Genomic DNA, 15,025 nt, shown 5'->3' on the forward strand with positions numbered 1-15,025 from the left:
TAAGTGACTTAACCAATTTCATACAGCTAATAAGTAGCAGAGTGAGGAGTCAGACTTCTGTAATCAGCTTCCAGGGACTGAACTCTTTAACTGCTGTGCCTCTCACTCTATCCAAATTATTTATGTGTCTCTCCAAATCTAGATTAGTATATTCAGGGTTTATTCTGGTTTATTCTCTGTATCCAGTCCTTCACATGGTGCTAAATGAATGAATCAGTTCATGAAACCTGCATTCCAAAAGTGATTTGTTCACTAATTATAAGCAGACGATTTAAGTTTTTTTATTAAGTATCTTACTTGTGTGATAAAGTATAAAAGACCCTCAGATGACTCAGATACAACCCACTAGACTGCTCAAATATTGAAAAGAAAATAAAGAAATAGCCTTGCATGTGTGAACAGTCTCACTTTATTCTCCTATAATCTGAAATGTTAGGTATAAGAAAATGGTAATTAGGACAAAGATAGGGTAGCTTTTCTAAGATTATTAAGTCATTAGAACAAACAAGCAAATAAACAGTAACAATTTATGGGCATGTTAAACAGTGGTCCTTGTAGGAGACTTGAAAAGCCATCTGGTCCCTCCTCGATGATCTAGAAAATGAAGTGGCATGTTCAAGTACACATTACATCTTAGGGGAAGGTAGGTAATTAGGTTTAATGGACATTTTAATCCAAAGCAAGAAACATTTTCAGCTATATTTTAACAGGATTTCTTCCAGAAGAATTACAAATGGAGTCCAGAAGGTTTTGGGAGTTTATATTAAATCATTTCTTGAAAATTCTAATCACTAGAACTTGTACTCTTGTTTTAAAGATAGAAGTCTCTGAAACTTTAACCCACTATTGAGTCATTGTAATTTATTATAATTTTCTAAAATCAAATATAAAATATTGACATTATTACTGTGAATTTCTGATGTTTTGAAATTAAGAAATCTTATGCAAATACTTGTTCTTTGGGATCAGAAAGTCGGTCTAAATAACTATTCCTATCTTCTGAACGTTTTTTCCACCTGGACTCTTCCTATTCTTGGAAAGTATCTTTTCCCAGATTATAACCTGTTCAGATTCCATGATCCGGCTTGGTTGGCCATGCTCATGCAGTGATCGTAGTGATAGGGGTGATGATTAGAAGGAGGCCAGCATTTATTAAGCATCCCCATGTGGCATGTACTGAATTGAGCACATTACATGGATTGATTTAGTCTTCAGACAACTCCATTAGGTATACATGTTGTCTTTATTTTACAGGTAAGGAAACCAACGGTGAAGTAACTTTAGCCCAGAATCTCAGAGCTGGCCAAGTAGTGATGGTCAAGATTTAACTAGGACACCAGCTTCTAGTTTCTGGTGGTAGCACATTAGGGTATGTGGACCAACTCTTCTGCTGAAAAATGCGAATTAGAATACTTTTAAAAACCATCTCAAATACACTGAAGAGCTAAAAAGACAACTGGAGATTCCCAGGATGGTTTTCAGAAGGAAACCTACAACAGAGGGGAAAATAGAATGTTAGAGTACCAAAGCTACTTATTCCTGAGGATATTTTCCTGTATTGCTGAGGATATTTGTATGTGTTGCAGCTGTGAATTGATAAGGGGGCTCCCTTAAGGCAGAGGGTCTCAGAGGAGATCTTCCCCATTCTATGCTGGAAGCTTGAAGAGCCCCCTACCCCACCAAAAGCAAACAAACAAACAAACCAGATCCAAAGCTGCTCTTCCCCATCCCAGGGAACAAAAGAGCAACAGGAAGAAAAAGAAAAAGGGGGAAACTTGTGGCCACAGACTAACTCTGGCACAAATTTGTACCCCGGATGTTTGTATATGTGACCTGAGTTAGAAAAGGAGCTTCACGTTGAGAATATTGTTTGAAGTAGACCCATTAACCTGAGGCCTCAGAAAACCTCTGCGAAATTTTTTTTCCATAAACAAAAACTGTAAAGCAAAGAAAACCAGGCCCACAAAGAAACAGAGCAAACCAAAGAACCAGCAGGAAAAAGGTTGCAACAGACTTTAGATCACAAATTTTAAAAGTGACATAGTTGATATGAGAAAGTCTCAAACAAAACTACTAGATAAAAATGAAAAACTCACTATTTGGTAGCATGTTGAAGACGAGAGAGAATTAGTGAACTGGAAGATAGATTGAGTTAGAGCAGTGTGACTGCAGAACCCTGTCTAACCTGAATGTTCTACTATCCACATAGTGATCTTGCCAGCTTAAAAAAAAAAAAAAACCCATTGTTTATGATATTGATATATATATATATATATATATATATACACATATACATTTTTTTAACATACTGTTGTTGTTTTTCAGTCTCTCAGTCATGTCCAACTTTTTGCGACCCCATGGACTACGGACACCAGGCTTCCCTGTTCTTCACCGTCTCCTAGAGCTTGCTCAAATTTGTTTCCATTAAGTCCGTGATGCCATCCCATCGTCCTCTGTTATTTCCTTCTCCTCCTGCCTTCAGTCTTTCCCAACTTCAGGGTCTTTTCTAATGAGTCAGCTTTTGGCATCAGGTGGCAAAAGTATTGGAGCTTCAGCTTCAGCCTCAGTCCTTCCAATGAATATTGAAGATTGATTTCCTTTATGATTGACTGGTTTGATCTCCTTGCAGTTATTACCTACTAACCTAAAGTTTTGTGCATACTTTGTTAATTTTCTGAATAGCCTAACCCTGAGCAGAAATTCCTTCATGGGAAGAAGTAAGGGATGGGATGTACCAGATATCGTCCTGCTTTTGACAAGTAAACCCTAGGGTCTTGTGTTATGAGAGAATGTAAGTCGCTCAGTTGTGTCTGACTCTTTGCGATCCCATGGACTGTAGCACGCCGGGCTCCTCTGTCCATGGAATTCTCCAGGCAAGGATACTGGGATGAGAGATTCCCTTCTCCAGGGGATAGTCCCAACCCAGGGACTGAATCTGGGTCTCCTGCATTGCAGGCAGATTCTTTACTATCTGAGCCACCAGGGAAGCCTGTCTTTTGTTATAAGTAGAGACAGTTCTGGAATGAGTTAACTAAATCTGGGTCCTAGGTTAATGCCCAGTCACAGCAGTAAGTGGAGGGATGGAGTGTGCATGCCATCTTGGAGCAATGCTCTTTTAGATCCTCTGGCTTTTAAATCATCACCACTCCTTAGTGTTGTCAATAAGAACAGACCAGAGTTTTCCCTCTACACTTAAACTTCAGTGCAGAAGAGCTTCAGACAAGAGTCATATTTTTCCTTTAAAAGCTTTCCATACTGGTGACAAATGTCATGCCAGAAAGTAACCTAGCTTTTGCTTTTTACCTGAAAAATACTCATCACAGATCTCTCAATAGTGTGGTACCTGGCTGTTGGCTTTGTTTGTTTTGTTTTGGAAGGAAGAGGACAGAGTGGGCCATCTTGGCTTCAAGTGTGAGAACAGATTTGAGTTGTGCAGTCTTAGGCCATCAAGTCCTAGCTCCATAAATTCAGAATGTATTGCTGCTGCTGCTGCTGCTAAGTCGCTTCAGTCGTGTCCGACTCTGTGCGACCCCAGAGACGGCAGCCCACCAGGCTCCCCCGTCCCTGGGATTCTCCAGGCAAGAACACTGGAGTGGGTTGCTATGTATCGGGACTCATCTTGTACCCAAGTTAGTTTCAGCAGCCTGGACACATTTTTCTAGTCCCTACTACTGTACAAATTCTTGAGGGCAGACCTGTGGAACCGGCTGCCTGCTATGTGCCAGGCATGGTACTGGATGTGAGATAAGAACCCTCCTTGCCTCTTAGAAACAGACCATCAACTGGATGGTTACAACTCAGTGCAATAAATTAATGTGAAAAATATGAAGAGCGTTTTAAAGATGTACAGAGGCAGGGATTCATAATTCAACCTGAGGAATGGGAAGGAGTTTTCATCTGAAAAGGGTGGCCATTGAAGGGTGGCCTTAGAAGGGCCCTTTCTGTGCACTAAGCAGAGATGAGAAAGGCAGATCGTCCCATCTGTAGGAAACAGAGACATGTGTAGTGACTGGGGCCGAGTTTACTGAAGATTCACCCAGAGAAATAACTTTCTAAAATGAAGGTCTCCCAGAGCCACCTCCAGAGATTCTGATACTGGAAGTTCATTTGTAATAAGCACCTCAGGCAGTTCTATGATGATGAGTCCAAGGCTGTATTTTGAGAAATACTGACCAGGTCAAGACTAGTGTGTGGCTCTTCTGACTTATAGTTCAGAGGGGCCGTTTGACAGAAAAGAACTTCGGTTTTGCAGTCAGATGTACCTGGTTTGAATCCTGGCTGTGTACTTAAATAATACATTTAGTATTTAATCCATAACTCTACATTTTGGCAAGTCATTTAATCTTACTAAACCTCAGTTTTTACATCTGTAAAATGAGGGCAATAATACTTGTCAGGTTGTATGAAGTGTAGAGGATACAGAGTATCTAGCCCAGTGTCTGGGACAAACTAGGTGGTCATTCAGTGGTAGCTATTACTATCCTTTCCCAGTAGGTACAAATTAAACCTCTCTGGCCTCATTTGCCTTATTTTTTAATTGGGGATGATGAATAGTACCAGTCTAGTATGGGTGTTTATGAAAAGCACTTAGAACAATGCCTGGCATGTGGAAATTCTTCAGTAAGTGTACAGAGTAATGATGTCGTCATCGATGGTGATGATGATGGCGTTACTCCTGTAACTGGCTGGCTGATTCCATATGGATGCTTCCGATTATGAATGGATCTCACTAGAATTGGATAATGAGTTCATTCAGATATGACCATGGAACTTGAAAAGTGATGGTAGCAGGAATTAGAACATAAAAAAAAAGTATGAGGGGATTGGAATGACCATGTCTGTTAGTGGCTTGGAGAAATGGTCACATGACTCTCGGCCCTTGGGAAGAATTATTCTTGGTAGGAAAGGTATTCTACAAATTAAATAAATAAAGGAAGGGAAGTAAGACAATCCATCCTGCTATCTTAGGGTAGGGCTTTATGTAATTTTATGGAAAATGGTCCCAGGAGAAGACAGTAAATATACTGAGATAGCCTGGTAGGTGGGAGTGGGAAGTCGGTTACAAAGTTCGGGTCCCAACTAAGCCAACTCACCTGAGAGTATCTGGCCCACATCTCCCATACCCCTGATGTATCCCCTGCTGGTGAGTGGTGAATGCCCATTTCTTCCCATCTGCAGTGGACCAGACTCACCCTGACTCCAGTTACTACCAAGGGTGGCTCATGCAGGCTTTTAAAGGATGATGGCTATGGTGACTTCGAAGAATTCCAGGGATGGTACCAAGAATAGTGTACGGTACTGGGGGCCAAGAGGTATGGGTCATGATCCTAGCCCTGCCGTTACTAGCTCTGTAACCTTAAGCAACCATTCCATCTCAGTGAGACCTCAGTTTCTCTTACTCATTTGTTCATGTGTTCGTTCAGAAGACTCCTGTGAAGTACCTTACTGAATGCGAAATCCTGGAGGGATAGAGAAACTAGGCAGCAGCCACGCCAGTATGGAATTAGTCCTGTTGAACTAGAGAGTGTGCAGCTAATTGTTAGAACAGGTATTTTCTACATATCTTGAATGGAGGACCACGAGTCCCAAAAGGACCTTTCAAACTGTTCCCTGGATTATATCAAAAAGAAGCCCGATAAATGGGATAAAATGTTGAGCAGTAGGTGAATCTGGGCAAAGGAAATACGGGTTTTCTTTGTACTAGTCTTAATCTTAAAAATTTCCTACAAGTTTAATATTAATACAAATAAAAATTTTAAAATAGCAGAATTCCTAGTGATTCAGACCCACCTCTCAAAATGCAAATACATGATAATATTATATAATGTCCTGTAATTTGTCACTCGACAGCTAAGGCCACTGGATTTGGTTTGAGTTCAAGTCTCAGCTCATTTACTAGTTTAGGACTTTGCCTTATATCCCACGAATGTGAGCCTTCATTTTCTTTGTCTTTAAGATAACAAAGTTTCCCTCACAGGATCTTTTTGAGGATTCAATAAGATTATATCTAATATATCTGTATTACCTATACAATTTCTATGGATTATCTGTATAATCCACATACATATAAAATTGTTTTTCTGTTCCTAATGTGCTGTGCAGATATTGGTGACTCTGCCTTAGCTGAGCTCACTTGAGCATATGTGTTTCCTGGAGTAGCTTACGTCAACTCACAAGCTCCCTTCTGTTTTCTTTCAGCCTGAAAGAATTTCAGGGGAGCAGTATGGAATTCATTCTGATGTCTGGAGCTTAGGAATCTCTTTCATGGAGGTATGTTAATTGCAAATAGATGCTCTTATGTATATCTGTACCGATATATTCTATTAGGAGAAATGAAGATTTGAAAAAAAAAATTAAACTTCCAGTGTGTTATGTGTATATGTAAACAGAGGTTAACTCAGTAGTCCTTACTTTGATACCCTTACATCACTATTCTAAAGTGCTTTTTCTCACAGATCACCTGTGTAAAACTTAGCTGGAGTGCTTCTTAAGAATACAGGTTCCCGGACTCCCATCAAAAGACCAGTTAAATACACATCTCTAAGAATTAGCATTATTAACATGTTCCCAGTGTGATCCTTATGCACATGAAATGTGGAGAACCTAGAAATTCCAGAAAAAGTATGTGTGATAGCAGCCTTGTTGGAAGGCATATATGACTTCTAGAGGTGATTACCTTATTAAAGAGTACAGCCCTACTCATTTGGATGTATAATTTCTATATGTTTGCATAGAAAGAAAAAAACCACCTTATTCCAGTTAGAATCATATCACGTGTTGCAGGACAGAGTATGAAATGATTTGAAGGAGGATAGGTATATGTACGTAGCACAGTTTTAATGTATCTCTTTACAGCTGTATTTAGAATGGACTTTATTTTAGTATGCTACATGTGCCCCCACTAGAACTTTGTGCTAGGGTTTCTGTACAGTGATTGTTGATCTATAAGGAAATGTGTAGAATTTGTATTAGATGGAGACCTGCCTCAGCATGAATTACAGCAGTATAGAGCCTAGATATCCACTAGTGTTTCAAGTGATGTATCTTACACGCTTTGATTCAGATAAAAGAGAACTCTTTAAAACAGTAAAAAGAACTCCTTAAATAAGATCATGGATAGAGTTGCAGTCACAATTCCATCACTTTTTTTTTTTTTTTGGGTCAAATGCTTTTTCTGTGATTTTTGCAATGCATGAATGCAGTTGAATTTCTAAGGAGATATCTTCAGAGTCAATTCACCTGCACTATAGAAAGAAACAAAAGTATTCAGTGTTTATTGAACCATATTTTTCTGCTTCTTCATGAAAGGGGCTCTAAGAGGAAATACAGTATATATGAACAGCTGAGAGATTGGCAGTGCTGGTGGACAAATGCTCAGAACTGAGTCTCCCAACAGAATCCTGAAGGGCGTGTCCAGTTAGCCTGTCTCCGGGGAAACTAGTACCTTTGATTTGTGGAGCTCAGCTCTAGCTGTTACATAATTACCCTTTGTATATTTTAAATCATTGTCATTGAGTATACTTGATAAAAGACCAGATATAGTGTGGAACATTTGGGAGGTTGCACAGTATAAAGATAAGAGTCCTAGACGGAATGGAAGACCTGGGTTGCAGTTATAGCTTTGCACCTGGTTTTCTAGGTAGCCCTGTGCAAGCCCCTGTGCTTAACTTTGGGCCTCAGTTTCTTCTTCTGCTAAATAATTATCTCTAAGCCCCTTTCCAAACTAACATTTTATGACTCTAAGCAGTCTGCTCTTGCCTTTCTTTAACTTTCTGCAACAACTCTAGAATTGTGTGACTTAAAAACATGCAGAGGCATAGCAATACTGCCAAACAGGGTAACTAACAGATTTAAGATTTAGAGCACACCATTCTTTCCTTTCATATTCATTTCTTCATTCCATGTATTGAGCTCCTGCTATGTCGAGTAGATAGGTAATGGGGATATAGTAATGAAGGACACTCCATCCTTGATTCTTGTGAAGTTGCATTTGGTGAGGGGGGTGGAGTGTTTGGGAAGGATACTGAGTATATAATTTATATATATATATAAGTATATAATACTTTTATATATATATATAAATACTTTTATATATATATATAAATACTTTTATATATATATAAATACATATAAAAATATATATATATAAAGTGTATATTAAAGTATATAATACTGAGTATATAAACAGAAGGATAACTGAGTATATAATTTTTCAGGTTGTGGTAAGTCCTATGGGGAAAAATGAAGTGGAGTCCTCCTTTCCGATAAAACAGCCTTTGAGCTGAGACTTGAATGGTGTGAAAAGAGCGGGCCATCAGGCAACAGCAAATAATACAAGAGACCTGGGTTACTTGAGTGGAGTTAGCAAGGAAAAAATGGGAAAAAACACATTCAGAGTGGTAGCCAGGGGCCACATCATATGCAGCCTTGTTAGCCATGGTCAGAATTTTAGATGTTACTCTGAGAGTAAATTATCTGAAATATGTTTTCACAGGATAGCTGGGTGCTCTATGGAGCACAGAATATAGAAGGACAATCATGGAAACAGGGAGACTAGTTAAGATAGGTAGGTAGATAGATACTTAATAAATATAACATATTTATGTTACATATTGAAATATATGTCTGCCAGCATTTTGCTGAGTGCTCAGGATACAAAGATTAATAAAAAGAGACTGTTGTATAGGAAGGGAGATTGCCATTGATGTATTTGGGATTTTGTTGATCATGTTCATTTATCCTGGAGGTAAACTATTAAATAGTCTCTAGAAGACTGAAGAAAACAGACTCGTTGAATTTATAAGATTAAGGTGTAAGGAACTGTGTGAAAAAGTGTCAGCAGTGAGTGTGAGACACTTGGAGGCCTGGAGGAGTCCCTTGGCTCATGCAATAAAGTGGGGAGTAGAAAAGTACCACTGGTCAAGAGTGAGGGCTGAAAAGAGGTCAGTGTTTTACTGCTCCCTGTGTTTTAAAATAGATCCTGAGGAGCCAGATGTTAGAAGGAGGAAGAGATGACCTTAGAGGATGTAAAGTGCAGTGTGATTATGATCATCATGAAGAGTTCTTGAGCACCTCTGTGTGTGGGATACTTAACTAAATGCTTTTGAAAGGAACTATGTGATCACAGTCTCTGTATTCTGGGAGCTTATGACCCAGCAGACACGCAAGTGAGAACAAATGACCGAACACAGGTGGTGAATTAAGTTTTTAGAGAGAAGAGTAAGGCCCTGGCATGTGCCTTATGGGTTTCCCTGGTGGCTCAGTGATAAAGAATCCACCTACCAATGCAGAAGGTGCAGGTTCAATCCCTGGGTTGGGAAGATCCCCAGGAGAAGGAAATGACCACCCACTCCAGTATTCTTGCCTGGGAATCCCATGGACAGAGGAACCTGGCAGGCTACAGTCCATGGGGTCACAAAACAGCTGGGCCATGAGTTACCGACCAAACAACAATGTGTTTTATACCAGATTCATTTGGGTACAAAAATATGTGATGTGAAGTAGGAGTCGGAGGCTTTGAGTCCATAGATGAGAAACTGTGTGTGAGTCAGTAAGGAAGAGAACCCCAAGGTTCTTTTTTTCTAAGGAGCAGATGTGATAAGAATATTACCTGAAGGGATTGGGAAGTCAGCCCAACAAAGGCGCTTAAGGACCAATTTCTTTGTTTTCATCATGGTGTGCTAGGAATAGATGTGGTAAATCCTGTTCAGAATCACTGTAAATGGAGAGAAGTATGAATCTCAATAGCATTTTAAAATTCAGAGTAGAAAATTGTGTCCTGAAACATAGTTAACATCTTCAAAGAGTAATTGCTTCTCTACTGTTTATCCTCACCTTTAAAAACAAGGTTCCCTTCCTAGAAACACACTGTAGAGAGGAGACACTTTCATTCATTCAATAATTATTGTTTAAGCACTTATCATGTAGTGAACCTTGAAGAGTGGAGCACACTAAGATGAGGAAGGCTTGCCTGTGATAGAGAAGACAGACACTTAAAGCCCAGAGCAGTGTGACAGTCATTAGTGAAAATGAAGTACTCTGAGCCACAAAGGTTCAGGCGGGGAGAGCAAGACAGGTTTCTCAAAGGAGCTGACAGTTGAGCTTGGTTGTCTTAAAGGGAGTTGCCCCTTGGAGAAAGAAGGAAGAGATGGAGGAGCGCTTCCCCATCCCCCAGCACCCTCTAAGGTGGGATCTTTGTAAACCTTTCAGGAGAGAGCAGATGTCCAAGTATGCAGGATCTACCTACTTGTGTGGATACCTTCCTCAAAATGTTTTGAGTCAATCAGTTTATTCCCCTAGAGTACCAGGTGGTAAAGAAACACGGGGGAGGACTCCCCTGGTGGTTCAGTGGATAAGAATCCACCTGCCAGTGCAGGAGACATGGGTTTGATCCCTGGGTTTGGAAAGATTCCACACACCACAGAGCAGCTAAGCCCATGTGCCACAGCTACTGAGCCCGTGCATCCTAGAGCCCGGACGCCACAGCCACGGAGCCCCGTGCTGGGACTTCTGAAGCCTGTGCGCCTGGAGCCTGTGCTCCGCAGCAAGAGAAGCCACCACAGTGAGAAGCCACGAAGAGTGGCCCCTGCTCACCACAACTAGAGAACGCCCATGCAAAGCAAAAGACCCAGCACAGCCAAAAATAAACAAACAAAAGTTTAAAAAGAGGCAATGGGATAAGAATGTGGGAAACTGAGCAAAGGAATTTTCCTGAAGTTACACAAGAATCAAATACAGACAAAATGGGATCTAGAGTTTTCTTTCCCTTCTACTTCTACCTAGCACCCTCCCGTAAATTCCATAAGATCCCTGAGGGTTTTGGTGACTCAGGAGTCAAAAGGCTGCCTTCACTGCTTTAAACTCCTAAAATACAGGTTCACCCTTGCCTGCCTTCTTCATACTTCCCTCCTCTTGTTAATGTGCTGTCACAGTCCCCATGGGGAGTCATAACAAGGCCTCTCGCCACACTCTTCCATAAAAGATGATGCTACATGCCGCTAAAATGTGCCATTTAAAAAGTCACAGGTACATCTGTGCCTTAAGCACAGAATCTTTAATATCAGACTGTCTTTAATCCAGCAGCAACACTGCCCCCATCCTCTGTCAGTTCAGTCTCCCTCTTTCTGTGAGATAAAATGGGTCTTCTCCATGATTTTGTTACCTATATATGGCATTTGGAGTTGGCTGAAATAAGATAAGGGATGGAAGTTATCCTTAAGAAGGGAAAAAATGAGATGATTCAGCTTAACTAGAGCATGGTGGTTTTACTAAGATATGAAGATTTCAGCCCCTTTCTGTGTTTTTGTTTCTGATTTTCAACTCAGACCTTAAGATGTGTTGTAGTTCTCCTCATGTGAATTATAGAACAAAATAAAGGTCATTGCCATGTAAGGGGTTTATAATGGGGAAAAGAACCCACATGGAATTAACTGCTCTTCTTCCTTGAGCCTTTATGACAACAATCAGCATGAAAATGAAAAAAAAAAAGAAGTGAGACCACTAACAGGCGTACAAAGTGTCTAAACAAGGACAAGCTGGGAAGATTGATCCTGCTCTAAAATACTTGTTTGACTCTCGTAGAGAGATCCCACCGATTCAGTTGACCGGGTGATTTTTAGGACTGTTCACCCTTCTTGCTGCTCTTTAAAGACTTCAGGGCTACACTTTAGAATGAAAAAGAGTGTGTCCACAGTAAAAACTGATGGTCTTCATTCCTAGGGGCAGGGAGCACCTAAAACGCTTTAGGGCAGGGTTTCTTCGTTTCAGTGCTTCTCTCTTCTCCCACGGAACCAACGGCTTGAGAGTCCCACGGTTCTTTCTCACTAATTAGTTACCCCATTCGTACTCTTTTCTTAATTTATTTATTTTAATCGGAGGCTAATTACTTTACAATACTGTGATGGGTTTTGCCATACGCTGACTTGAATCAGCCATGGGTGTATACGTGTTCCCCATCCTGAACCCCCTCCCACCATTCATACCCTTGTGTCACCCGAATCACAACGCAGATCTGTAGGAGGGAAGTAAGCAGTCATATTTGGAAAAGCTGGACTTTTCAGCTGGTCCTAATTGGGTCAAAAAATGAGTCAGCACATGCCCTCCTCTATCCTCGCATTTTTAGCGCCCAGAACGAAGCACACACATCTAAAAAAGGCACCAGGTCAGTCGTCAGGGTTCTTACTCTGACTGTGCTATCCAAGTACATATTTTGGTTTGTGATTCTCTTTGGCCGGCTATTATAAACTTACTAAGGTCGGTGGTGAATAATCTGACAGGCTTTTCTCTAGGAGTCAGACTGAAAGCCCCATCTTTAGCACCTGCATTTTGCTCTTTTCACTTGGGTCCTCCTCGCTCTTTCTGGCTTTGTTCACCTCCTCTCTCCAGCAGTCTCTTGAGTCCAAAGCACAGAACAGTCTGGCTCAGTGTGCTTGGTTAATTGGAGTGTCATCCCGTCCTCTGAGACCCCTCTTCAGCATGATCACTGTTTTACTGAAGTGGTCTGAATGATGTGTTAAATGATGAAAGCAAGGTCCGTGGCTTAGAAAAATGTCTCTAGATAGGTGAAGAGCACATTCAGAGAGTCACACGAGGTCATTATCATCAAAGTAGCACTGTCTTCTGAAGATTTGATGGGTTGTATTGTTCTGACAGAGTTAGAGTTTTTCTTGTGAGCTTCAAAACCACTTTAACCATGTTAAAAATATTCAAGGAGCACTATGCCATTCACTCTGTGTGGAGTATCATTTTCTTCTTCTCCCCAAGATACAATTTAAATACCCATCCTTTATGACACCAACTCATCTCTCCAGCTAAAAGTAATTTCTTCTCCTGACCTTCATCTACATCTTTCTTGTGGCACGAGCATTTTTCACTTTGTAGTATATTAATTTATTGCTATGTCATAGATCCTTATGACAGAATTTAAATCTGATTCTCTAGTAATCTCCTGCCCTCTCTAGCACAATTTCACTGCCCTAGTGGTTACTCAGGAAATCTTTGGGGCTCAATTTTTTCTTACTTTCGTAATGATTTTAAAGTAGTTTCTGAAAATTAAGATCAGAGTAAAAGTTTGATGAAGTCTTTAACGTAAGCACTCACAAACATTTGCTGAACGGATCACAAGTGTTTTGAATATGAAGACGAGTTTTGACTCAGACCTAGATTCAAATTCTACTTCAGCCAGTATAAACTATAGATCCTAGGGTAAATCATTTAATCTCTTGGGGCCTTTAGATGGAGGCTCCATTTCAGAGCTTGTGAAGAGGTCACAATGAGAAAATTAAGCCATTATCTCTTCTCTTTAAGAGGAATTACCTTTTGAAATGTTCACATATGGGTTCAAAAAGCCTACAAATTAGGGTTAAGGGCTTTCCTGGTGGCTCAGATGGTAAAGAATCTGCCTGCAATGTGGGAGACCCAGGTTCGATCCCTGGGTCGGGAAGATCCCCTGGAGAAGAGAATGGCTACCCACTCCAGTATTCTTGCCTGGAGAATTCCATGGACAGAGGAGCCTGGCATTGAAGCACACTCATTATCTTCCACTCTCACCTCAAACTCCACTGAAAACGGTCACAAAGAGATTTTTTAAAGCTTTATTACCATGCAGAAAGGGAAAGGAGACAACAGCAACCAAATTTTGGGTGTGGGAAAGCAGATGGCCAACAGTAAACAGCTTAAGGGGACTGAGAGTACTGTAATCTGAAGCCAGCAGGAAAGAAAAAGGAAGCACCTGATTCACTTTAAGCCACCGAGGACGCTCAGGAATTGGTGGCACCAGGTATCTGAAACTCAGAGTGGAAGTGAGGCCAGAGAAGAGAATTGTGTTAGTCTGTCTGAGAAACAGTTAAGCTGTTTTGACTAATAGTTACACTGTCTGACTCAGTGATTCTTTCCTTAACTCAGTCACCCTCCGAAGCCCTACACAAGAGGAGTTTGTATGTCAGGAGAGGAGTAAGTAGAGGAATTTCTCTGAGAATAAAATGAGTGATACCTGGCAGTGTAGGAGGCTGAGTCTCATTCCTGATGCAGAGGCATTAAATGAAAGTTTAGCTTCTGAATGTGGAGACTCCCAGCCGTCCTACCACACCCTGTTTCTGGGACGCTGGCAGCCAAAATTACCTTTCAGGTAGAATATTGGAAGAGACCTTCTTGAGGAAAATATGACCAAGAGGTCTTAAAGATCCAGGCACTGGGAGTTTCCTATGGAACAGTCCAGCTAAATGGCATTACCTAAGCCTACAGGCTCTACCCGTAAAGTGCAGAGTTTCAGTCAGAATTTCTGCTACTGCTCTCTGCTAAGTCGCTTCAGTCGTGTCCGACTCTGTGCGACCCCATAGACGGCAGCCCACCAGGCTCCCCCGTCCCTGGGATTCTCCAGGCAACAACACTGGAGTGGGTTGCCATTTCCTTCTCCAATGCAGGAAAGTGAAAAGTAAAAGTGAAGACGCTCAGTTGTATCCGACTCTTAGCGACCCCGTGGACTGCAGCCTACCAGGCTCCTCCGTTCATGGGATTTTCCAGGCAAGAGTACTGGAGTGGGGTGCCATTGCCTTCTCCAGATAAACCCTGCTGCTACTGCTGCTGCTAAGTTGCTTCATTCATGTCCGACTCTGTGCAGCCCTATAGACAGCAGCCCACCTGGCTCCCACGTCCCTGGGATTCTCCAGGCAACAACACTGGAGTGGGTTGCCTAACATTCATTAATTTACATATATATGTTAATATAACATTAATAAATTTTATTGAACACTTCTTATGTGCCAAATACTTTACTGGGTGCTGGGGACACATTGGTAAATAAAACAGGCATGTTCCCTTTCCTTGTTGAACCTACAATGTAGTTAGGAGACAGGTGATAAACAATAGTAATAAACATATATATATATTTTAAGAAGGCACTTTGAGAAGTAAGCTCCTTTTTGAAATAACATCTAGGCAGTGAATGTTTTACCAAGTGAAAAGAATTACGGAGCATTATCTAGACTCAGCCCCTGCCTCTAAATATACTGAAGAACCTACCTCTTCC

The 15,025-nt window shown here is 40.9% G+C and overlaps 1 protein-coding gene across 2 annotated transcripts in view; it reads left to right on the forward strand.

Moving 5' to 3' along the window:
- The window catches only part of MAP2K5 (mitogen-activated protein kinase kinase 5), a 270,926-nt gene that overhangs the window by 155,704 nt on the left and 100,197 nt on the right, over positions 1–15,025 (forward strand). For both annotated transcript variants that reach the window (XM_027553050.1, XM_027553051.1), the window contains exon 16: positions 6,199–6,270. In XM_027553050.1, coding sequence (XP_027408851.1) covers positions 6,199–6,270 — 72 coding nt within the window. The remainder of the gene's footprint in view (positions 1–6,198; positions 6,271–15,025) is intronic.

Source organism: Bos indicus x Bos taurus, chromosome 10, assembly GCF_003369695.1.
Source record: "Bos indicus x Bos taurus breed Angus x Brahman F1 hybrid chromosome 10, Bos_hybrid_MaternalHap_v2.0, whole genome shotgun sequence".
Lineage (NCBI taxonomy): Eukaryota > Metazoa > Chordata > Mammalia > Artiodactyla > Bovidae > Bos > Bos indicus x Bos taurus.